Source organism: Rhinopithecus roxellana, chromosome 12 (genome assembly GCF_007565055.1).
Source record: "Rhinopithecus roxellana isolate Shanxi Qingling chromosome 12, ASM756505v1, whole genome shotgun sequence".
NCBI lineage: Eukaryota > Metazoa > Chordata > Mammalia > Primates > Cercopithecidae > Rhinopithecus > Rhinopithecus roxellana.
The window spans coordinates 42171139-42197286 of record NC_044560.1 but is presented as its reverse complement, the minus strand read 5'-3'; the positions used below and the strand labels follow the sequence as shown (position 1 = coordinate 42197286).

At 38.6% G+C, this 26148-nt stretch overlaps 1 protein-coding gene across 4 annotated transcripts in view; it reads left to right on the top strand.

Annotated features, from left to right (window-relative positions):
* Window positions 1-26148, top strand: part of SGIP1 (SH3GL interacting endocytic adaptor 1) — a 220442-nt gene that overhangs the window by 100064 nt on the left and 94230 nt on the right. For 2 of the 4 annotated variants that reach the window (XM_010357091.2, XM_010357090.2), the window contains 4 exons: window positions 2226-2250; window positions 8939-8995; window positions 12146-12200; window positions 12910-13085. In XM_010357091.2, the coding sequence (XP_010355393.1) occupies window positions 2226-2250; window positions 8939-8995; window positions 12146-12200; window positions 12910-13085 (313 nt within the window). Of the gene's footprint in view, window positions 1-2225; window positions 2251-3243; window positions 3328-5082; window positions 5155-8938; window positions 8996-12145; window positions 12201-12909; window positions 13086-26148 lie in introns of all 4 variants that reach the window. The other 2 variants (XM_010357089.2, XM_010357088.2) reach the window with 2 other exon arrangements.

The window sequence follows — 26148 nt, the reverse complement described above, 5'->3', positions numbered from 1 at the left end:
GGCAGAGATCACAGTGAGCTGAGATTGTGCCATTACATACCAGCCTGGGTGACAAGAGCAAAACTCCATCGAGAGAGAGAGAGAGAGAGAGAGAGAGAGAGAGAGAGAGAGAGAGAGAAAGGAAGGAAGGAAGGAAGGAAGGAAGGAAGGAAGGAAGGAAGGAAGGAAGGAAGGGAGGGAGGGAGGGAGGGAGGGAGGGAGGGAGGGAGGGAGGGAGGGAGGGAAGAAAGAAAGAAAAGAGAAAGAGAAAGAAAGAGAGAAAGAGAGAAAGAGAGAAAGAGAGAAAGAGAGAAAGAGAGAAAGAAAGAAAGAAAGAAAGAAAGAAAGAAAGAAAGAAAGAAAGAAAGAAAGAAAGAAAGAAAGAAAGAAAGAAAGAAAGAAAGAAAGAAAAAAAGAAAGAAAGAAAGAAAGAAAGAAAGGGAATTGGCTTTGATGAGTATGGATTCGTACCCATTCTCAGTGCTCTCCTACTAGCCTGGGCTTAGTATGACCATGATAACCTACTGGATTTACTCACCTGTTTCATTCTCTCTGTGATGAATATGTTTTCATTATTTTTATCCTTTGGTTCTAACCAATCACCTGGCTCATTACAAGTACTTTTGTCAGCTGAGATTCTTCCCATTGTTCTATTTTAAATAAAATTTTTTCAAACTGGTTAATTTCCACATCCAGGTAATGTCCAAAAGTCTCAAGATTTCTGTCAATTCCCATGGTCTTTCAATATCAGGATGTTCTCTGTTTCTTGCCCCTCTATCACTGATTCACCTCTGCATCTCTGTGGACACAGAACTCACTAGTTATGAAAAATATGCACTCTGTCAAGTGTATTTTAATCCAAGTAGAATATTCCACTAATTTTGAAGGGATGTTGGTGGGGAAAGGGAATCACACCTTGGAGTCCAGATGGCATCCCACCAACTCTCTGCACTGCTCTCTCTCTCTCTCTCTCTCTCCCCTCACTGGCTTCCTGTCATTAAGCAATAATTCTCTTACTTGATTGCACCTTCTGAAGAATGATTCCAACCCCACACCAAACTCCTCAAGATATCACAGTTCACCTTAAGCACTTACTAAGGTTTTCTTCCAAATAATGCAGGTCCCTTTCCAAGCATAATAAGTATCCCTGTATTTTTTTAGCCTCTTAAAAACTGAATTAAAATGGGAAGTTATAAAATTACAATGGCTGCCTTCTAGTTTCTCCGTCTGCTCCTCTAATCCAGTTTTCCAAAATACCTCTAATACTCTAAAGTCCAGTGTGGCTGCAAGTGGGCACTTTCGTGTTCCTAGTGAAGAGACATCTTGGAAGAGAAAAGGAATTATAAGCAACTCACAGTTTTGAATACCATATGTCAGGAACTATTGTAAGTTCTCTCTATATTACCTTATTTAAACTGGCTTAGAGAGGTTAAGTGTTCAAGGTCACAGAACTGTTTGGACACCCAGCTTCATCTTACTCAAAAGCCCTTGCAGCTGCCCTGGGCTTTAGTCATCAGAAGGAGCCATTTAGCAAAATGTTGTTCTCCATTTCCTGCTCTTCTATAATGGAAGGAGAGGTAAACATAGAAATACGGAGGAAAGTACCAATTCTCAAAATAAAGTTGAAAAATACCACAGAAGCTTTCTCATGTAGGAGGCAATACAGGACCATTCACAGAAGCAAAGATAAAAGGGCTGGGCTCAGTGATTCTCACCTGCAGTCCCAGCTTCTCAGGAGGCTGGGGCAGAGGTTCGCTGGAGCCCAGCAGTTCAAGGCTGTAGTATGCTTTTGATTGTGCCTGTGAATAGCCACTGCACTCCAGCCTGGGCAACATAGCAAGACCCCATCTCTTAAAAATACACAGGTGAGACAGCACATTGGTTTACTTGCCTCATGATAGTTTTAAATGGAGCCAGCTAGAGTGGGACAGTTTTAAATGGAACCAGCTAGAGTGGAGTCTCTTTAATAAACTCTCCTCTCAAAAATGAACCAAGGCACTACCCTACCCACTTGTGGCTTTGGGCTGCAATTTTTTAATGAAAATTTCCTTCCCACATACACATACCCCACACTTAAATATCACTCAACCAGTTTGTTTTGATTTAGTTTTCATTAGCCAGGTTTACCAGGGCGGGAATGCTGGGGAAGGGGAGGGTAGTGGTTAATGGTTCTTACTGTTGTACTTTAGTCTGTGTGGCAAGAATGATTCCTTAGCATAATAGCTATCAATTTCTTTTTGTTACAGAGGTTCACCAGATAGAGATGGAATTGTAAGTATTTAAATAACCATTTTTACTGAGTTTGTGCTTCAATATATGCTGTGTTTAAATTTCTCAAAGCCCCATTTTTTTTTTCCTGTAAGGAAAAAAATACCTTGAATGACTTTTTAGACCTCTTAACTATTGTAATTTTCTATATTAATTGCATGGGACATAAATGTAGTCTTGGTCAAGCTAGACTTATTTATGGCATTTAACTAAAACCCTGCCCCAGAGCAGGCAGGCAAACAGATGGTGGGTCGCAAGCCAGACAGTTCATGCAGGGGCTGCTCCCATCAACTGTTATTTCATTTCCAATTTAATGATGTAAAAGTTCATTATGGGAGAATGTTTTTCTCCAACAGAGGCCACAAAGTTGTAATGAAGCTGAGATCCAAGAAAATTGAAAGAAGCTTTTCCCCTTTAGTAGTTGTGCTGCAGATACATTTTCTATATTAAATTCAAAAGTAGGAGATGGTCTTGAAAACCACGTAAGCCTGAATTTACAGTCTGAAAGAGGAAAATGTGTCCACTGGGTTTAAATCTAACAGTTAGCTGTGACTCCTTGCTGGCCGCCAGAATTCTTGCTTTTTAAAGAAGTCCATGGTGCATGGGCTTAGATAATATCCGAGTTGTGCTTATGGGAGTCTGCACCGACTCCTAAAATGACTTCCTTCAAATCTAAATCAGATGCCTATTCAGAAGGTTTAGAAGAACAGCTGTTACTGAAAAAAAAAAAATGGACTTACATTAGGCTCATTGGGCTGGAGTGGGAACTAAAATAAACCTGATGGTTAAAAAATTTCTTAAATCACCCTTCACAATATTATACCTAAACTGGGGTGTTAATTGCAGCTACAGCAGGAATTTTTCTTCCACACTTGACTCAAGGTTCTTAGCTTTGGGGTGCCTTTTGCTTTCGTGTGGTTCTCACCATGAAATGTTAAGAAAATAGACTGAAATTTATCAGACATTGGGTAACACTATAATCAAGGCTCTATTCAGCAGGGGAAAAAAAAGACCCAGAAGACTCAGCTTCTCCTCACCTCTTGCTTCTGGCTCAGAGCCCTCTCGTTAACTCTGTCTCAGGTACTCTCTGCTTCTGTGTCTCTTCTTTGCTTCTGGCTTGGTCCCCTCCCTAGGTTCTCTGGTCCCCTCTGACCTTTGCAAATCTCTGTTAGCTACTCTGCTTTCTATCCTCGCTGCTCCCAGACTGGATTGCTGTTTCTACCTGTGCCACTCTCAGTCTTGTCCTTATTTTCTTTCTCCGAACCCCTGCTCATTGTCTCTAAGGCCCCTTGCTGCCTCACTGTTCTCTGTGTTCTGAACAGCACCAGTTTAAATCTCTGGTAGAATGTGCACCCTGGTACCTGGTACAGCAGCTGACATGTGGCAGGCAATGATGAGTATGTGCTGCATTAATGAACCCAGCAGTCATTCTGGGGACGCATCCCCTCAGGGCAGGGCTTCATGCCTGAGTTCCCCAAGTCCTTCACCATTCCAAATCATATGAAGTTCTTTATTAGCAGTCGTGCCCACTTGGTTACTTAATTAGAAATGCCATAAATATCACTGATCGTGATTATTAGGAAAGATAAATTAGTTAATTTTGATTTCTTAGAAAATAACACAGACCTGTTCCGGAAAAGGCTACATTCAAAATAAATGCACTTCCTCAGAAACAGGCTTTATAGGTAATTGGACATTATTAGCCAGCTGCTGCTTTTACCATTTAGAAATGTTCTCCAAGTTTTCCACGTTTACTATGGTCACTGAATCTTGGAAACCAGTGCTCTATCTGAGTTTCTATCTGCATTCAGTTCTCAGAGATACCAACCTGATTTTCCTTCAAACTCAGACTGATTTCTTCAGCCCTTGTTTCTATAGACCCAGTCCACTTTTGCTTAACTGATATGGCTTTCACATTATTGCCTTTTGAATGTCAAGTGTTGAAATGTGTGGTTTCATTAATGTAGTTCCACAAACTACAGGTAGTGGTGCACCTACCTAATGTTTATAAACTACTTGGTGAACATAAACTTTAATGTACTGTTGTTTCTCAAAATCCAACGAAGCTCATCTCTGGTGACAATGCTTCTGAGGTTTAACCTATAGAGGCTTCGCGGCAGGGCTGCATGCATGAAGGTGGGCCTTGCTCCCCACTGGCTGAATGTACCCGTCACTGGCAGAGCTGTCTGTCATGGTGTCCAAGTGTGACAATGCATCCTAACCTAGACACAAACTCTAATTTGTGCAGGGCAAACTAACTTTTTTCTAAGCAGTTCCAGTTTCCCTCCACACATAACTTGGAGCATCAGGATCATAGCCCTTGCTGTGAGAAGGTCATTTTTTATCACCCTGAACAGGTGTGCAGGAAAGGGCATAGATTTGGAGCTGTCAGCTGTGTGTGCTGTGTGTGTATTGGTGACCCGCAGGAAGGCTTTGATCCAGGATAAACTGAACTTTTCCCACTTAGGTTAGAAATACAAACATTTTTATTCCGTCTCTTCTTGTGTGTCCTTGTGCCTGTTCTCTACATGTAAATTAAATGCTGGCTGTATGAGAAATAGATCCACATGGTCCCTAGTGCCTGGGACATATCTTCTTCCTCCTCCCTTCTTCTCTTGGCCTAACCAAGCTGGCCTGCTGAATAGAGCCTCATTATGGGCCCCAAAGTCCACTCTTTGCTTAAGGAACCCTGCCGAGATTGGTAGGCCGTATGATTTGGCCTAGATGGTTTCTTCTATGGTATGTTTGCTGACTCCATGTAATTCTTTATATGTGTCTTGAAGAACAAGCAGCTCTTTTAACCACTTTTTTCTACATGAAAACAATCAATTCCAGCAGCCCAGCCCACACGAACCACCCTACAATAGCAAAGCAGAGTGTGCGCGTGAAGGAGGAAAAAAAGTTTCGGTAAGGAAACAGATTTTAGTTTAAAATTTCCAAAGGGTTATTAAAAACAGTGAGTAACATCCCAATTTAAAATTTGGAAAACACAGTAGTTTTCGTTTACTCCATCTAAGAAAACTCTTAGGTATTTCCAAATTACTTCTTGAATATCTGGGGCCAATTTTTAAATTAACCATATAGACTTTATGGACTGACATCTGAAGGTACTTTTAAAGAGTAGTCACACATCAAAGATGTGTGTTTCCTGTTTCATCGACAAAGGACAGGAATTCCAATTTTAAAAAGAATCTACTATCTATAAAGAAGCCTTTGGCTATAATAGAAACATCACCACATAAATTGAGTAGTCATTTCTTAGGATAAGCACTATCTCAATAACATCAGGAATTTGGCAGAAGCTTGATCTGTAGGAACCAGTGTATTTGACCAAAGAACATTGAGTCAGGGATGCTGACCCTAGTCCAAACTCTGTGGTACCTATAGCTGTATTGTACATTATGGTAGCCACATGTGACTATTTAATTAAAATTCAGTTCCTCGGTTGCACTTGACACATTTCAAGTACTTCATAGCCACTTGTGGCTAGTGGCTGCCATCGTGGATAGCACACAGGTAGAACATTGCCATCTTCACAGGTATTTCTATTGGGCAGTGCTGTTCTATAGAATTATTTACAAAGTGAGTCAAGTCTACCTCAGTGGAGAAAAGATAATATTTAGGCAGTACATCATGTACCTTTAACATGCCCCACCCAAGGATCATTACCTGGCCATGAGCTGACCTTGAAAACCAGAGGCATTCCCAGTGGAAATTGAGAACTTTGATGAGTGTGTGATTGAACATAACTGTCACTATATTTATCTATTTAGCCCATCATATTATCTAAGAACAGATAATATACGCTAACCAAAGTAAAATACCTATGAAGACATGATTAGCATCACTGTGAGCCTCAATTATCTTTAAATAATAGTCATATTCAAGTTATACAAGTTACTTATGCTAAAGGTAGGATTTTTGAATTTTAAAACATACCAAAAAAAGGAAGAGGTAAAAATCTATATAATTACAATTCCAAGAGAAAAATCGTTCATATGTTGGTAAATAACTGATACTTCTTTCACTATTAAGCCTGGTTTTTAAGTGGTATTTCCCCATATAACTGATATTCTTCCTTGCTTCTTCTTCTTGAAAGTTTTCCATTTGAAAATCAGTAGACTCATTATCTTCACTATTACTAGTACTACAGTTGCACCTTTCTCAATGGTTAAACCAACAAAGAATTGTTTTTTTCTTGGGTTTGGGCCAGAAGAATTCCATCCAGGCTCTGACTTAGCTTTAACTTGATAATTTCCACTTGGAAAACCAAAGATATTTGTAATAATCCACTGGCATAACTGAGACCAAATTCCTCTAATAAAGCCGTGTGTGTGTGTGTGTGTGTGTGTGTGTGTGTGTGTGTGTGTTGAATAGCTACGAAAAATAATGTATTGTTATGATTTGTTGTTTGTTTTTAGTATTTGTTGTTAAAGTGTCCCTATTTTTGAAGAAAAAATTTCTACAAGTTTTGCTTCCCCTTTATCTCAATCTTCCTTTGGTTTTCATGCAAACTGGGAAATTTTCACTCTGCCTAGATCGTCAGATTTAGAACTCACCTTTCTTTCTACAATATTAGATATATGTTGTCAGGAAGGAAAGAAAAACAAATATACATATATATATATATTTATCTGTGTGTGTGTGTAGGTATCTGTGTATGTTTATTTATATATATGCATGTGTATGTGTGTGTGTGTATGTATATATGTGTGTATGTATATGTACACACATATATACATACACACAAGCAAATATATATATATGTGTGTGTGTGCGTGTGTATATATATAAACTGTTTAGCTGAACATATAAGCCATCTTGGTTTTTAAGGGCCTTAGTTACAAAGATGAGATTATCATGGACGCAAACTATAGAACTTTGAAAATTTTGAACTCAGTAATTTATCTAATCTGTGGTTTTGGATAACAATCCTAGATCACAAAATTCATGAGTTTACTTCTCTGGAATCTGCTTAGTCCTTTTGGTCTCCTATCAATATAAATTAAATGTCTATATTGAACTTGTTTGTTTTATATGCTTTCTAAGAAGGAGTGGAGCACTTTGCAAAGAAGTCATATACAAACAGATTGGTAAAGCAGGAATTAAAAGAGAAAGTAAATATGATAAAGAGAAAATAGGAGCCCTGTCTATACCCAAATGAGAGAATCATTTGTATTAAGTGGCACATTATGTAATGGACCAGTTCTCAACAGTAGCTTTGTAAGGTATACATAGGTAGAGTTGATATGACAGGTTTTACAAAGACCTTTGTTCAAAGTAGAAGAAATACCACTGAAGCACTGATTCAATGAAGGCAATTATATGGGAAGATTAAAATGATGTAGTCTGCATACAAATAATCTATGTCAGGAGTGGGACAGAGAGGGAGATGGTCACAGACCTTATGTCCATGGATGCTGGTCTGTGGAGGCAAGGCATGGCCCAGTTCTTATAATTGTAAATTTTAGTGCAGTGGTAGTATATTGGAAGACAGAGGGCATGAACACATTATCTATTTCTTGTGCATTATTTACCCTTGCCAAAGCCTTGCTAGTCCATAGAATGCCTAGTCAACATTCACTGTTATTCAATGATGACGATTATTCTGTGTTATCTAGTGATCCTATGTGCACACATAAAAAGCTTATTTCTCCACCTGTTTGTCAAATTGGGTATTAGTTGTTTACATTGCAGTACATGGCCTTTATTTCTTATTGCAAAATTAGAGGTCCTGTGTCCAAGCCTCATGCATCACCATTTGATGTGTGTTGTTCTGAGATCTGCTATGCGCAGTGACATACCCTTGTCCCATGTGCTAAATATAAGAATGTTGAATGAACCCTCCATTACCAACCTGATTTGTGTTTGTCCTTTGCTCACAAGACATAGAAAATCTTGGCGATATCTATTTGGGTGATGCCACATCTTTGCTCAAGTGCTTGTAGTCATGTGTCATGGCTGTACTAGGGGACAAAGAAAACTTTAAGATAATCAGAAAAGAGTAGCACTGACATCCAGTCAACTTGCAATGATGCGTGCTCACAGAGGCACAGATCACACGAATGACAAAAATCCACCATTAATCCTCAAATTCTATTTTTAAAATTTGATAAGAAAAGTCATTTAAAAAACATTATTTTTAATAACTAGGAGCTGAATGAACTGATGTGGAGCTGACTTCCTCTATGTTTTATCAAGGGAGTAGTTACAAAAAAATTGAGTCAGGGCTAAAATGCTAAAAGATTAATTAATGACTTGGATGAGTACTCTGGATATATTGTAACTAATTGTATATAATAGCAGCATGGAGGTAAAAATGTTTCCATTTAAAATACATATATACACGGCTATATCTCCTGTAGGTTTAGAGGATTCAATTATAATAAAGGTGCTGCTAATTCTTCAGTAACTGAATAAAATTTGAACAGTTCAACGTTAATATCCCTGTGCCTCAGTATCCTACAATCTTTTGTGAAATAAGTACGTACGCCTTTTTATGCAGTGTCACGGCAGCTAGATTTACCATTCCGTTACACAAATGTGGCTCCTTAATAAGCTGTTCTAATATGTCTTTTCAGTGCTGGAGTTTGATAGCTCTTGCTAAATGCAGATAAGAGTTAAATGTTCTTTGTTCCTTTGTTTTTATTCAAATATTTTCCTTCTAAATTCATTTTCAACTTTATTACAGAAGAAAAGCAATGGGGCACCAAATGGATTTTATGCGGAAATTGATTGGGAAAGATATGTGAGTATCAGAAGATTGTTTCTCTTTATTAAGTATTTTACAGCTTAAAAATGAGTTGAGGTATTCTTATAATAGGACTTAGAAATAAGTGAAATGCTCATCATGTCATTAGGAAGTGCCTAGCTTAGTTAGGATGGGGCTAAGAGCGATAAAGTCTGTCAGAACTGAGTTTAAGATCTTGTGCAAGCTTGTCTAACTTTATGAGATTTTTTGTGATTTATTTATTTATTTTAGCTGATCAGCTATTGTTAACGTTAGTGTATTTTATGTGTGACCCAAGATAATTTTTCTTCTTCCAGTGTGGCCTAGGGAAGCCAAAAGATTGGATACCCCTGATGTAGCCCCTACACATATCAGCTGTGTGTGGCCTTGGAGAAGTTATTTGCTGGGTAGCAAAAAAGAAGTCAATGAACGCATGTCATTGTTGCAAGGATTCAATGAGCTAATTATTTGCAAAACATTTCAGTAACCTGCCTAGCCTGTAGTATTTTTTCCAAAAATGCTATTCTAATATTAAATCTGGGTGTTTCAACCCTGATTCTACTTCTTAGAAGCTTTGAGAATAGGGGTAAGTCAACCTGATTTTGGCAGGAAAGGCTTCAGGGAGGATGTGACCTCTGAGCAAAGGCCTAACATATATAGAGAGGCTAACTGGCTGAACATTTGGGGGAAGAGAATTGCAGGCAGAGGCAACAGCATTGATGAGGTCTCTGAAATGAGATAGTGCTTACAGCACCCAAATCACAAACATTGGGAAGGAGAGAACATGTGGCTGAGAGGGGATCAATGGAAGATAATTACAAATGCGAGGCTAGAGAGGGGGCAGGAGCCAGCACTGCTGGGTCTTATTGACTACACAGAGGCACTTGGCTTTTATTCTAAATGCAATGAGAAGCCAGGGGCAGGTTTTTAGCAGGTAAGTGACCTCAATACACTTGTATTAAAAAAAAAAAAAAAAAAAAAAAGCACCTCTGAGAACTGAAAAAGGAGGAAAAGAGGAAGACCACAATAAATGCTCAAAAAGATGGTGAGTTTCAGACACAGAAAGAAAAAAACTGTATGATCTTGCTTATATGCAGAATCTAAAAAGAAGTCAAATACGGAAGGTTGACGCAGGAGAATCGCTTGAACCCAGGAGGCGGAGGTTGCAGTGACCTGAGATAGCACCAGTGCACTCCAGCCTGAGCGAAACAGAGAGACTTTGTCTCAAAAAAGAAAGAAAGAAAGAGAGAAAGAGAGAAAGAGAGAGAGAAAGAGAGAGAGAGAGAGAGAAAGAGAGAAAGAGAGAGAAAGAAAGAGAGAGAGAGAGAGAGAAAGAAAGAAAGAAAGAAAGAAAGAAAGAAAGAAAGAAAGAAAGAAAGAAAGAAAGAAAGAAAGAAAGAAAGAAAGAGAAAGAAGTTAAATACATAGAAATAGTAGAAAAGTAGTCAGCAGGGACAGAGAGAGAGGAAATGGAAGAAGCAGCTCAAAGAGTACAAATTTGCAGTAAGGTGAGATGAAGTCTACATATCTAAAGTACTAAACATTTGCTAACAGTGTAGGTGCTCTTATGCGCACACACATAAAAAGGGCAACTATAGAAGGTAACAGAAATGTAAATTTAACTGTAGTAGTCATTTTACTATGTATATGCATATCAAAACATTTATACATCTTAAATATAGACAATAAAAATGAATTTGTTTAATGGGATTTTTTCCATGGTATGGAGACCCTCTTCTCTCTCCATGGTTATGGCACTTTTACTGCTTTATTCACTCCCAAACTAACAGTTCAACTCTGCCTTCTCTCACTGACAGACCTACAACCTCAACTTCAACAGGGCCACCTACAAATGCTTCATCTTCCTCCCCTCTAGGACTTAGGGTATAGTCTGAAACACATGGGGTCAAAACCTAGATCTGACATTTGCTGGGTGTGTTTCCTTGAGAAGTGGTGTCTGATTTCTCTTATTTCCCCCCTTGATAAATGGGATAATTCTTTTCACATATGTTTGTTATGTGGTTCAGTGAGGTAAAGTATGAGTCACAATGCTTACCATGTAGTAAGAATCCAAATACTATCACTCTAATCCCAACAGTACAAACTGCCTTTTTATGTTTTCTGCTTCTTTCCAAAAAATGTTAGTTGTCTGCTGTTAGAATTAGTTCAACTTGGAGTACCAGCACTCTCCCACAATTTGAGGGTAGAAATCTTGGATTCCTCTTTAACCTTCCATCTGCTTTTTCTCCTATGACTGATCTGTTACCAAGAACCAACAATCCATCCTTTCAAATATCCTCGAGTTATCCCATCCCACCGATAACTCGATCCATATCCTTAGCACATGTTGCCTGAGTCGATGCACATGTTTTGAATTAGTTTTTCTTTCTCCAGTTCTTCTGCCCCAAGGCTATCCTGGAACATACTTCCAGAACTCCTTAAGATCCTGTTTTCAGTATGCCCCACCCTAGCTGAGAAGCTGCAGTAGCTACCTCAAGTCCAAACTCTTCCCCTGGCCTCTTGGCCATAGTCTCATCTCCCCATCTCCCGCTGTGCAGCTTCTTCTCTAGCCATGTCACCGTTGCTGTTTCATCTCTGTTTCCCCATCTGAGTCACCCAGTGTCCGCTCCCATCTTGGTGTCTCTGAACAGGCTCTTTCTTACCATCTAGAAGGAGCTCCCACTCTGCCCTCTCCTGTCTGTCCTGAAATACCCATAAAGACCTCTCTGATTCTTTTAAACCTCCCTGATTTCCTCTTCTTTAAACCTTGTCTAACACAGGTGTTTTGTGTTTTATATTTTCTTTTTAATTTTTACCTACCAAAACACATTTCAATTTCCCTGAGGACAAGTAATCTGCAATTCTCATCACCCATGTTGCTTAGCACAGTCCTTGGCTTACAGGGAATGAACGTTAAATTCTGTTTGAATGCTTTCTTTCATTGACAGTTGATTCCTCCTCGTTTATTTTCCCAGTAGGAGGACTCTCCAAGTATCCTTGAGTAAATATCTAAACATATTGCTCAGAATTCACTTCCAAAAGTTAGAAGCTTCATCTCCTAAAAGAAAAGACTTTTCTATATCCTTAAATAGAAGACTGTAGAAAAAAAAATAATTTCTTGATCACTGTTAGGATAATAATCATTTCATATGCACTTGTGTTTTATAGAACTCACCTGAGCTGGATGAAGAAGGCTACAGCATCAGACCCGAGGAACCCGGCTATATCCTTTCTTTATTTTTTTATTCTAATTTTCATTCACTCTCAAGAAACAGTAAGATAAATTCAGATTTTACAAAAGTAATGAAATAACCTAATCTTCACAAGTCCTGTTATCCCTAATATTAGAGATGAATAAACAGCACTGAGAACAGCCTGAGCTCTAGCAAGCAGGCATTTTGCCTTAATCTATTCATAGAAAAGAGAGAGGAGAAAGAGAAAAATGTGCTGAAAAAACAACTGTGGAAATGGTGGGTACTGGGCTGTCTGCTAATCCCTGATATGACTGTCATTTATAGCGACTAGAAAATAGCTCTTACTGTCCTCTCCTACAGTTCATCCCTGGGCAAAGCATGTCACACTGATGGATTTAAAACTCCTCGTGGATCATCTGTAAAGCAGCCTTCCTCTCTCTGTAGATGAGTCAGCTCACATGTGCTTGTCTGTGTGTGCAGCGTATGACACAACAAATGGCCGACCACTGCAAAAATGTAGAATATTAGAACCATTGCTTCGTGAAATTCACCATCCTTGATCATGTTCTGAGGAAAGGTGAATAAGTTCTAACCCTTTCCTCCTTTACTTTTGTATGTTTTGCTTTGATTTTCTGCCATCTAAGGATACTTTTGCTGTCTCTATATGCAAACACTCTTGTCTTAGAGTGGTTGCCTCCCAGTAGAAGAAAGAGTTATGTATCTTTAACTGTGTTCTACCTACCAAAGGAAAGCACTTTTATTCTTCGAGTGAATCGGAAGAAGAAGAAGAATCACATAAGAAATTTAATATCAAGATTAAACCATTGCAATCTAAAGACATTCTTAAGAATGCTGCAACTGTAGATGAATTGAAGGCATCAATAGGCAACATCGCACTTTCCCCATCACCAGTGGTGAGTGTTGTGTGTGTGTGTGTTGAGCTTTAGTGAGATTGAACAGAGCTATGTTCTGTCTGTATGCATTAAGTCAATCAGAAACTCCTTAAATTGAAGCCTGCATATGGTCACCATATAATGAATTCTATAGACCTTAACAAGCTCATTCTAGCTTGAGAAAGTTGTACTTATTTTATATTGCAGTCCTTGTGCTTTTCAAAATGGTGAAAAACGCATGGAACCACATTTTCTTTTGACTTATTTTCCTGCAAGCATTTTAAAAAGAAAAAATAATAAAAAGATTATCCAGACTTATCTCTCATGCAGACTTAGCAACTAGAAACAACATGAAGTTCACAGATTTGCTAACAGTGATTTTTAAAAACCCATCTTAGTTTCCTTTTCTATGATACACCACATGAAAATACATGGAAGGAAACTGGTTATTTTTTGTATTGCTATGCTCTAAAACCAAAAATTAATCAAAATCATAGTATAAATCAAATTTAAGACTCATATCCTTCATTCTATTGTATTATCAAGTTGACTTAAATAATCTCATCTTTAAGGCACCTCAGATATGAGTAATTGTTCTATTTATATTATTCAAATAGGTATTTTCCTGTAGACAAACTAAGACTTGGGGTTAAAAAAAGAGGTATTTTTGCACAATTTGCTCTTCCATTCCCCAATTCCCAGCTACTAAATTTCTTTAATTGCTGAATTCTGGGTTCCAACATTTACAGTCTTTTCTCTGTTTGATAAATGCCACCATTGTTTTCTAAAAATGGTTGTGAGGAACAGATGAAGGCTCTCAAACTGGCAGCTAATATGTTCTTGGCATCATCTTCTTTAGAGAGATGAGATCTCTGTACAGCATTCCCCTTGAACAGGGCAGTTAATAAACGCTGAACCATTTTCAAGATGTTTCAGGAAACATCTCAACTAACCTTTCTAAATGAATTGTAATCATCCATCTTTTGAGAATAAACTTTTGCCTCACCAGGATGAAAAATGTCTATCATGATGCTTTCTTTAGTGTTTAATGCTTGTAACGGACTTGATCGCTGCTGTTGGTGACAACCAAAATGATTGCTAAGAATAACTAACCACAGTAAACAATATTTAAGGCAATTTTTAATCCTATACTCCCCTGCTACTTTAAGATGTCTTCTTGAAAAGGGAAGCATGAAATGTATTAGTTTTCTTTTCCTTCTACAATGGAAGGTGCAGATTTTACAGTTACATATTGGCCTGTGAGTTCTAGTAATGGTGGTATTTTAAATGCACACTCTTTCACTTTTCAGTGGCATCTTTCAAATTATTTTTCACTTACTGAATAATGTTTTTTACTAAAAATCTCCTTAAGTGTCTAAAACCAGTTTATAGCCACGTCTGTGCAGTTTATTTTATCACTTCTCTGAGTTTATTTTCTGTGTAATAAACTGGCCCTTTGGAAGCTACCTGGGGTAAGTAAAAGGAGGCAAGTTCAGAGGATTATGTGAAGAAATTTATGTGAAAGCAAATGTACTGGCACAGTCCCAGAAACATAGTGGATGTTTGCCGGAATGTAGCTGAATCCAAGAAAGAAGAGATTCCTTCTGTTGAATAGACTATGCATGGCTAAGTTATCTGGTAGCTATTCCTCCAACCAGATACATTGCTGAGGATGCAGCAAAAAGTGGTGGTTTACCCTGAGCTCTTCACAACATCTGTTTTTAAGGAAATATATTGACATGGTGTGGTTAAGATTCTGATGAAAAAGTGTTAAGGGAAGCAGAGTGAAAACTAGATGGAGACACCCAGAGAGAGTGACCTCGGAGTTACTCTGTTTCTGCAAATCAACACCACCACACACCAAGGGACCCTCAGCTCCCGTTCCCAGCACCCACACCTTCAGTTTGTTCTCTATAATGTGAGAACCTGGATCTGCTATTTCTATGATTCCTAAATATTTATAATTTTTCATACTTGCTGTGGAAGAGTGAGCTGTTATCATTACTTTAGGAAAGAGTGAGCATGTTTCTAGATGTACATAAGTTTAAAGAGAGGTTGTAACTGAGAACATATTCTTGGCTTTAGAATCCTTGCCCTCTCCTTGATAACCCGTGTGTAGATACGGATAGATATAGATATAGATAGTGGTGGTGGTGTTGTTGTTGTTGTTGTTGTTGTTGTTGTTGTTGTTGTTTAGACAGAGTCTTGTTCTGTTGCTCAGGCTGGAGAGCAATGGTACAATCTCGGCTCACTGCAACCTCCACCTCCCAGGTTCAAGCGATTCTCTAGCCTCAGCCTCCTGAGTAGATGGGATTACAGGCATGCACCACTATGCCTGGCTACTTTTTGTATTTTCAGTAGAGACAGTGTTTCACCACATTGGCCAGGCTGGTCTCGAACTCCTGACCTCAGGTGATCCATCCATCTTGGCCTCCCAAAGTGCCAGGATTACAGGCATGAGCCACCATGCCCAATCATGTACGTATATTTTATAAATGACATATGCAGCACTTCCTCTCCAGAGCCAGATAAGTAGAAATAACCTGAAATCCAGCTGGTGCTATGATAAAAATGACAATGATTTTAGACTTTACGTGTTTCCAGCCCAAAGAGCAGACAATTATACATCTATATTTTCTTCAGGTACTAAAAAAGAAATAGGGTCTACACCAGTTAATGATATATCAGAATGTTTTATTTAAGCTTTGGTTTTTATACTACAAAAGCATCAATCATTACATTAATAGAAATGAAGAAATGTCAAATAATAAATTATTCATAACAATGGTTTACGTTGGACTTCTGTTTTATGTTTCTTTTGAAGTTTTTAAGATAAAGTTGTGCCTCACTTATTCTTTTCATTTATTTGTTAATATGTATCCATGAACTATAACTAATTTGATCTCTTTTATCATGAATTGGTTTTTTTTTTTTTTACTTGAATAGTTTTGCTATATATATTGGACAGTCAAATTGATGAATGAAATGGGAGGAATGAATGAATCATATAATTATGTGTATATACAATATAAACTTATCTGAAAATTACTTCTCAAGACAAAGTCTCAGCAGCAAGACAAATCAAGATTTTAATTGCTGCCAACAATCCTACTGTATAGTTAGACAAATAAACATAATTGTAGTCCAGATTTTGCCTTAGCCCTTGATTTTGATATAGAAATAAAATATAATGTGGGGCAGAACACCAAAAAGGCAGAAGGATAATACAGGAGTTAACTCACAGGTAAAGGTAATAGTTCTTATTCTTATCATGTTCCAGTCTGCTGATAAGATACCATGCTTACAGGGCAAAGAATGAACATCACCCGGGTTTGAGATGTTGATTTGGCATCTGTGTAAGTTAGAATACTTGCTAAGCTATTTTAACAGAGACCAAAATAATAATGGCTTAAACTAAATAGGTGATTTCTCTCTCTCCCACATAAAAGTCAAAGCTGATAGGCAGTCCAGAGGTAAAAGAGTCTTATTCCAGTGGTCACTCAAAAATCCAGGAATTTTCTGCATTATTGCTTCCCCTTTCCTAGAGCGGCACTGCTGCCTTACCACCACAAGGACTTCCATGTACCAGCCTTGGGATGGAGGAAAGAAGAAATAAAAAGAAAGAGGTTTTCTTTAAGAGTTTAACTCAGAAGTTGCACACATCACTACCACCCAGATCCCACTACCACAGTTTAATCACATGGACACATTCACTGCAAGGGAGTCTGGAAAATGTAGTGTTTTGCTAGATAAACATGTAGCCAGCTAACATTCAGGGTTTTATTACTAAAAGACAAAAGAACAAATGGCTATTGGTGGACTTTCACAGTTAGTTTCTGCCACTATGTCCTGAATTATATTGTATCTGCATCTTAAGGTTAGAATTAAGTAATCTCAAATTATTTCAGTGAGTTCATTAGGAAATGGGATTTCTTCTCATATATGTTTAAAATTATTTCCAGTGCCTATTGAATCCAGAATGTTCTAAAATAATTTTCTAATCACTAATTTATAAATACTAGTGATACTGTGCTGCTTGTTAGCTAACAGCAGGGTGAACAGAGACACTCCAACAACAGTACAGTGTCCCTCTGCTTATGTAGGTTCACTGTTTTTTGAGGCAGACTGTTCCACTGTTGAAAGAAAAATCTTCCTTTTATTAAACCAAATATGTAATTTTGTCCTTGATTGTAGTTGTACTCTTTAAAGGATGAACAAAGGGTAAAGCCCCTTCTTTTACCAGTGAGTTTTCCATGAAGCAGAATGACTCCAACTCCAAGTTTAGTGTGCAGGATGTTTATTAAGGAGTGACCTTGGACTTAATACCTGTGGTGTGGGCGGGCAGAGGGAGAAGTTGAGCTTTTTTACACAACCAACAACAGCCTGAGCTGATCCCAGGCAAACTCGGGAACTAGTAGGAGCCTTCAGAGTTAGTATGAGTTTGGCTAAGATGAATAACCTTGATACTGCTCAATCAATCAGTGCTCTGATGTGGGCCACACTAGGAAGGGGCATGCCCTTGGGTTAGGTAGCTCTCTGCGGTTGAGGCAGATCCTGAGGTGCTGACAATTGAAGGCTTCCAGCAGCTGGTGCAAGGAACCCTTCTGAAGAAGATTCTGCATGGCACATTTTGGTGTCCATCCCAAATTCCCTGTTCTTGACGTAAGCCCTAGTATATCATTGCCATTCAATTAATGCTTGTACGTGAGTGAGTGAGAGAGTGAGTGAGTGAGTGAGTGAGTGAGTGAGTGAGTGAACAAATATGTGAATGGGACCAGGCCAAGGACAGAGAACTGTGGCATGTCACCATCTTCCAGTTTTACAACCTTCCACTAATAACACCCTTCAGCCTCCTTTGTTCACCACACAATGATTCTCCTAACTGTGCCCTAATCCTGGGCACATATTTTCATTCATTTTTTTCAAAACAATACTGATTTGAGACACCTGGGGTGTCTACGGCCTTGCCTGGATCTACCAGGCCAGAAACCCTATCAGGGAGAGTGATAGGTTCAGTTTGCCCTGTTTCTTTGGGCTGGCACCTAGGGTTATCACCTTCTTTTCCAAGTGCTTTCTGGCCATCTGTTTAAACATTTTGTTCTAGAATTTTGCATTAATCACAAGGAGGTGTGTAGTAACAGAAAGCACATGTCACATGGATTCAGATTGTCCTGGGCCCCAGCCCAGGTTGACCACTTTCTGCCTGTGTAAGCTTAGACAAGCCCCATAACTGTTCTGATCCCCCATTTCTGCCACTGTAAAGGAAGGATGATAAGAATCCTTAAGGACTTTTTGTGCAGAAGATCCTAATAACAGTACATGATGTGTAATTGGTACTCTGCAATTGTTTGTTTCTTCGTTGCTTAACCTAGATTCTTTTTTAAAAAACACATCTCCTTTTACAAGGGCCATGCTCTGCTTCCCCATGTTCAGCCTCCTAACCTAAGAGCATACTGTGTTTTCATGTTCTGGATTAGAATGTATCTACATCTCGAGGTTAGAATTCAGTTAAAGCAGCTTGGAGTTCTCTTGCTTGTATCAGACTTTAATTCTGAGCCAAATCTGATCCACCTTTTAGAGGAACTACTTTTAAGTTAGTTTTCTCCATTTTGGACAATTGCGGTTGATTTTTCTTTAAACACAAATAGAAACTTTGTATATACCCCCTGAAGGAACTGAGGTACAGTGGGAAAAGTGACAGCCCTGACCTCAGCCTCTTGCTAGCAGTGCTGCTTAGGTAAGGTACTTAAACCTCAGTGAAAGTCTCGGTTTCTTTCTGTCTGAAATGGAACAAATAGCTACCTTACAGGGTGGTTGTTGCCACGGTCATCTCTTTCTGCTAGTGCAGTGTAAAGACCACTCTCCCTAAAGGAGACGATAGAGAGAGGTGCAACACAAACAGTTCTGTAGTTTGCTTGCTTTACACCACACTCCCTACATTTAGTGTAGAAGCAAACCTCCATTATATCGTACAAGAAATGGCTTTGTTCTTAAAGAGTAAAATAATTTTTTGAAGGAGACTAAATAAAATAATCAGTGCAGGAATGAATTATAAGGAAATATGCCTTCACACACACATACACAGACACACACACAGACACACACACACACACACACACACACACACACACGTCAGAATTCAACATACAATTGAATTGAATTGAATTGAATACAATTCCCTTTAAGATAATTTGAGGGAAATAGAAATGAGGCTTATTCCAATGATGTCCCAATTACTCAAACAAGTGGGTTCTACCTCCTTTTAGTTGATGACGTTTGGTATGTTGCAAACCCAGTGCCTTGGTTTCTTCATCTATTAATGGAGTGACTCCCATACCTACTTCATTGGGCTATTTTGAGGGTTGAATGATTTAATGTATGTCAAGTACTCATAATAGAAGCTACATATAAAGATTGTCTCATTGCTATAGATGCTAGAGCACATTTTAAAGAATATCATTAATAGTGAAAAAAATACAAAAAACTAGTCAAGCGAGGTGGCGGGCGCCTGTAGTCCCAGCTATTCGGGAGGCTGAGGCAGGAGAATGGCGTAAACCTGGGAGGCGGAGCTTGCAGTGAGCTGAGACCCCGCCACTGCACTCCAGCCTGGGCGACAGAGCGAGGCTCCGTCTCACAAAAAAAAAAAAAAAAAAAAAAATAGTGATAAATAACCCAAATTTCCAAAAGTAATTTAGAACCAAGACCAGTAATTAATTACCCGTTAATTACCCTAAGCATCAAGCTGGGAAAGTGTGTTAATTTTTTGTGATGCCTATGAACTAGTTTTGCAGATAATTCCAGAAGGAAGCATCCCTAAATTGTTTTGAGTACCATCAACATCCCCTGCATACATATGGTACTTTTTTGGGAGACCTATTGAAGGCTAACATTCACAATGGCACACTTCATCGTGCGTCATGGATAATTGACTTTGTTTCTAACTCCCCCTTCAAATCATTTCACCAAATATATGTTGAGCACCCTCCATGCAGCAGGCACTGAGAGCTAATACCAGAAATATTGAACAGTCTGAGAAAACAACATCTAGCAGCAACCAGAAGCTGAAATGTTTCTTGTGGTTCAAGCCCTTGCCTGTCCTAACTTCAGTTTCCTGATTGAAGATGTGGTCTACTGCAGTCCACATTCCTCTGGCCTCCATTTCCAGGTCTCCTGGCTTGCTCACCCTTTCTAGGATCTCAGATATGGACATCTCCATTCCTTCCAAATCCCACCCGGAGCACTGTCTGACACATCTGCGTATGTGCTGTGCTTGCCGGGTACCTGAAAACCTGTGGCTCCCATGGCTTTTGTGGAGGTGAGAAAACAAATGCCATGGTTTAATCCTTGATGTGATCTTTTATGCTGCCATGGATTCCTTTATTTTTGTTTTTTGGTGAGCCAATAATCCCTTCTGGCTTACCTTGAGAAGGTGTCTTTCAACTACAAGGATTTTGTTCCTTACTGGTTAAGAAATTGTGCTCTGGAGTAAGTCATTCTGGCTTTGCATTTATTATCCATGTAGCTCCGAGCAAATTACTTAACTCTTTAAGCCTCAGTCAAGGCTTAATCAAGTGTAAAATAAGATTAATAATACTGCCCACTTCATAGGATATTTGTAAGAATTAAGAAAGTAATGCATATAAGGTGCTTAGTACTTTGTAAGGAAATTTATGTAAGGTCTAAAAGAAGTGCTTAGTAAATAATAGCTATTATTAATCAGAGTAACAATAGAATACCAAAGTCATCTTTAAGATCATTGATGACTTTGAGAACTTGTCATGGTCATGAATTTGGTAGTGGCAGCTGTGAACACAAATTCTGTGTGTCAGATGTTTCACATACATGAATTCATTCATCCTCCCATCAACCCTGTGAGATCAGTACTATTATTATCCTCACTTTACAGATGAGAAAATTGAGACATTCAGGAATTTATTAACTCACTCGAGGCATCACAGCTAGTAAGTGAAGTTGCTGGGATTTAAACTCAGAAAGTTCAGTTTCTAATTGAGAACTCTTAACCACTATATTACACTAGTTTTGATGAAAGCTATTGGCTCTCTTTCTAGAAAAAAAGTTCACTAGCTCATTCAAACTATTTTACATACAATTTCTGAATGCTCACATGAAACAAACCTTTGGAAGGATATGGATCCCAGCACAAAGGGCCCACCTCATAGACTTTCTCCCCAGTGAGTCCATCCACACAGACTCTCTTCTACGGTACAGCACTTCATATATTGTACCATGTGACAGGAGAGCGAGGTTGAGTTGATACTTTGGCAGGTCAGGCTTAAATGCTGCTGTGTGACACGTGATTTCTCATTTATTAAAATTATCTGATTATATATCCAGATTGTATGCACTTTTGTTTTCAATGTTAAGGAATGATGTTGTTTTTATATGACTCATTTATTTCAGTTCCCCTAATCAATTAATCAATCAGCAAGCACTTTTTACGTCAATGGCACATTATAATAATGCTGTGTGTTTTATAAATGCCAAGTCATGATCAAAAGGATGAAATGAGCAGCAGCACTATTAAGCCATCTGGGAGGTAGTTGATAGCCCCATTTTACAGAGAAACCAGCATAGAAAGGTCAAGAGACAAGGATAAATAGAACGAACACAAGCTTTTGAGTATGTATCTTACTATCTGTGTGACCATAGGCACGTTCCTTAACTCTGAGCCTTAGATGCCATTTCTGTAAAATGGGAAAAAATGTGTCTACCTTCTTATGACAGGAGAAAATATTGTAGAATACCAAATTCAGTGCTGTCTCCCAGAAGAGGCGCCATTAAATATCAATCACCTTCTCAGCTTTCCTTTCCTTTTCCTTAAGCTCAGAGACTTGTAGGAAGCAGAAGGAAAATAAAAATAGTGAGGGAGGACTTGAGCAAAGTCACAAGGGTTGAGAGAAATGATGTGAGAGCAGGAGCCGACCTGCCCTGGCATGTAGGCTAGTGCCTTCTCCCTTCCTCGGAAAGTAAGTGATACAGTGAAATAAAGAATCTGACATTGAGCCATGAAGGAACAATTAGTTTAATCTTCATCCTGGAGATTTGCAATGCATAACTATTTAACCAAAAAAATATGAGGAGGGGGAAATAGCTTTGAACTGGAGACAGTCTGGTGTTGTTTGCCTGTTCCATGTGGCCCACCCACCCTTCCACCCCCAAATTAGCCTGCCAGAGAGCAAAATCCATGAATTTGCTGCTGCTTGGTAACACCACCCCCTTTCCTGTCCTCACTTTGGCAGAGGGTTCAGAACCCCTTTGAGTTCAGTGAAAACAAAGAGTCATCAGTGGAGGAGGTGAGCTCCAGTCTCCTACACACCAGCATTCTCTCCTGGTAGAAACAGTGCACGGTGCAAGGAGAGGCTAAAGATTGCATGCATTCTGGTGCTAGGCACTCAGCCCAGAACTCTTATGCAGGGAATTAGAAGGCAGAAGTTCAGCTTGCGTTCTACTCATCAAGGAAAGCTTTGTAGGGTAAACGTGACTTTGATTGGTCTAGACCAGGGGTATCAAACATGGGGTATATAAACTGCCACTCCATCCCCAAATCTTCAACAGATAATGCCACTAAATCCCAGATACAGGCTGAGAAGCCAGCCCCTCTAGACAGACCTGCAGGCAGCTGGACCAAAATCAGCTAGAGTTAGCATATGAGATGCAACTTTTGTTTTTTCCAGGACTTATAGAGGATAGATGGGAAAATAGGTGGAAACTTTCTTTTTTCTTCTCAACATTGTAATAAATCATGTACTGTATGCAGAAGAATTAGTTTTGTATCTGATACTGTTTTTTCATTCCTTCATTACTAATTTTTTTTCTAGGAAGTTTTCTGTTGCTTCCATTTCTTGACATTTAAAATCCACACCTTTCATGCCCACTTACTCTGGTAAAAAGAAATTCTGAGCTGTATGAATATTAACTATTCAACCTGGAGTGCCTTTGTCATGATTTCTCCAATTAATGTTGATTGTACCTTCTGAGTAAATGTAAGCGTTAGATTTTTCTTACATAAACACAATTCCTACATCGTTTTGCACTGTCTCAAGCAAGCTGACCTGATTTGAGAGTTCTGGAAACATGATCACTATGGTTGGAGATCACAAACACTCAATTTCTGTAACCAACTCAAAATTTAATTGAATAAGGCTATGTACTCACAATATTGACACATCGTATAAAATATTAGGATGGCCTCAGTAGAAGTAGCAAATTATTGAATTATATGCTTTTTATTATAATGTTTATTGCAATCAAAAAAGGCTAACTTTTATATCTTTAAGGTCTGCCTTGATTTTAAATGTTAGTAGCATTTAGAATTTAAAACTATTTTGATTCACTAAGGGCCATAATCAGGGTAGAATGTGCTCTGCAAAGAAGCAATCAATTTTGAAAGTAAGTTTTTAACAGAAGCCTACTTTGTGAACCGTTTACTGAGTGTTGGGTTTCTAACAACTGATCCTGCACCCAGAGTTTGTCGGTTGTCTACTTTTTCTCTAAGGAGGCATTTTCTCTAGGGCCCACAGTAGTGAATGACACATAGCAGGTACTTAGAAAATACTTGTTGATTGTCTGGGTGGACGGATGCACCACGGGGCGTTATATAAAATGTATGCCGTATCTAGCTCTGCTATAATGCAATTTACGTTACTTGCATTATTTTACAAACAGAGCAAATTTATGGTTCTCAGTTCCTTTGATCTTTTCCTCTTCAACTTAACCAAGTTTCTTTTTCCACTACTTGATGGGTGAACAACCAGAGTAATAGTTTCCTGTTTATTCATCTACAATGTGTAGGTTCTTTTAAAAAGTTTATTAATGTGTTCTTTTCTGTGAGTCCTAGTGCACATCCAGTGAGATCGTTTTCTCATCTAAAGCCTGAGGTTTTCAGTCATTTAGTTGTCTTCAACCTTGAAGGTCACGTATCAATGATTATCTTTCTTATACAATTATACTAATTTTTTTACTAAGGAGTTTCTAAAAATATGTGAATAATAGTATAAATAAGCATAACAGTACAAGAAAAAATAATCTATCCCTTTGCCCGCTGAAGGAGATTTCATTTTAGTGGCAGCAGTCTACAGCAGTAAATGTACTTTTTATTGTTTTGGAAAAAAATCTTAGAGTGTGAATCACTCACATTAATTATGTCAAAAAAATTTTCCTCAAAGACTGGGGAGAATTTCCTTTCTAAACAGAATGAAGGTGATATTTCCTTCCAACTTAACGTCTGTCTAAAGGACAGCCTCTAACTGCCCATGGACTTTGGAGCTGCAGCTTGAAACAGCGGCCAGCACAGAAGAGATGCAGAGCCATGGCTGCCAGCCTAGCTGCCTGTCCCAATGCGGGCAACAGAGACAGAGGACAAATGGACTGACCTCAGTGTGTTTTGCCCAACCAAAACGCCTTTCCACTTTGTAACCTATTTGAAGCCCATCTTAATTTCATTATTTTTTAAACATGGCACATGGGGAATCAAAATGAGTTTCCAAAAAGGAATGACAAATGGCAGCACATATCATAACCAGGTATTTTCTGATATTTTTTCATCCATGCCTCTTCTCAACACCAACAGTTACTAAATGTCCACACCTCAGAACTCCTGATAAGTACCAGCAATAAGCTGCACTGGTGCAGAGTAAAGCCAGAATCTCCATGGTGGTCGTCAAGAGCCTCAAGATCCCCCCATCCCTAGACTAACATCTGCCATTCTTCTTCCCTCTCCTTCTACTCCTCCCTGGCTCCCTGGGAGCCCTCTTCTCCTAGATAGCTGTGTTGTGACCTCCCTCACCAACTTCCTCTGTTTGCTCAGTCACTTTCTCAAGGAAGCCTCCCCTGACCACCTTACATAAAAACACAAAACCCTTTGCTCTGGAATTCCTGAGCCCCTTTATTTGCTCTACTTTTTAAAATTGCATTTGTCATCTTCTCAAATACTAAATAATTTCCTTATTTAATTAGTACACAGTCATGTGTTGCTTAATTGGTGTTAGACAATTTTATCATTGTGTGCACAACACAGAATGCACTTAGACAAACCTAGATGGCACAGCCTGCCACACCCCTAGGTTGTGTGGTATAACCTAATGCTCCCAGGCTGCAAATATGTATGGCATATTACTGTATTGAATACCATAGGCAAATGTAACATAATCATATCTGCGAATCTAAACATTTCTAAACATAAAAAAGTACAGTAAAAATATGGTATGAAAAATTTTTTTTTAATGGTACACCTGTATAAGGCATATACCATGAACGGAGTTCGCAGGGCTCAAAGTTGCTCTGGGTGAGTCAGTGAGTGGATGTGAAGGCCTAGGACATGACTGGACGCTGCTGTAGACTTTGTAAACACTGTACAGTTAGGCTACCCTAAATTTATAAAATTAGCCTTATAACTCTTTTACTTTGTAAACTTCTAAATTTTTTAAAACGTGTTGACTCTTTTGTTATAACATTTAACCGAAAAACATTGTACATCTGTACAAAATTACTTTATACTCTTTCTTTATAGTATTTAAAGTAAATACTTTCTTTATACTCTATTCTACAAGCTTTTTTTCTATTAAAATTTTTTCTTTTCACTTTTTAAACTTTTTAGTTAAAAACTGAGACACAAACACAAACATTGGCCTAGACCTACACAGGGTCGGGACCAGCAACATCACTGTCTTTCGCCTCCACCTTTTATCCCACTGGAAGGCCTTCAGGGGCTATAACACACATGGAGTTGTCACCTCCTCAGGTGACAGTGCCTTCTTCTGAAATACTTCCTGAAGGACCTGCACAAGGCTGTTTTACCGTTAGTTAACTTGTTTTTTTATAAGTGGAAGGAGTATACTCAAAAAATAACAAAAAATAGTATAGTAAATACATACACCAGTAACAGCCATTTATTATCAAATATTATGTACTTAATAATCCTGGCAGCACAGGAGGTTTGTTTCCACCAGCATCACCACAAGCGCATGGGTAATGCGTCACACTATGATATCACGAGGCAGTAGAAATTTTTCAACTCTATCATAATCTTATGGGGCCACCATCGTATATGCAGTCCATCGTTGAC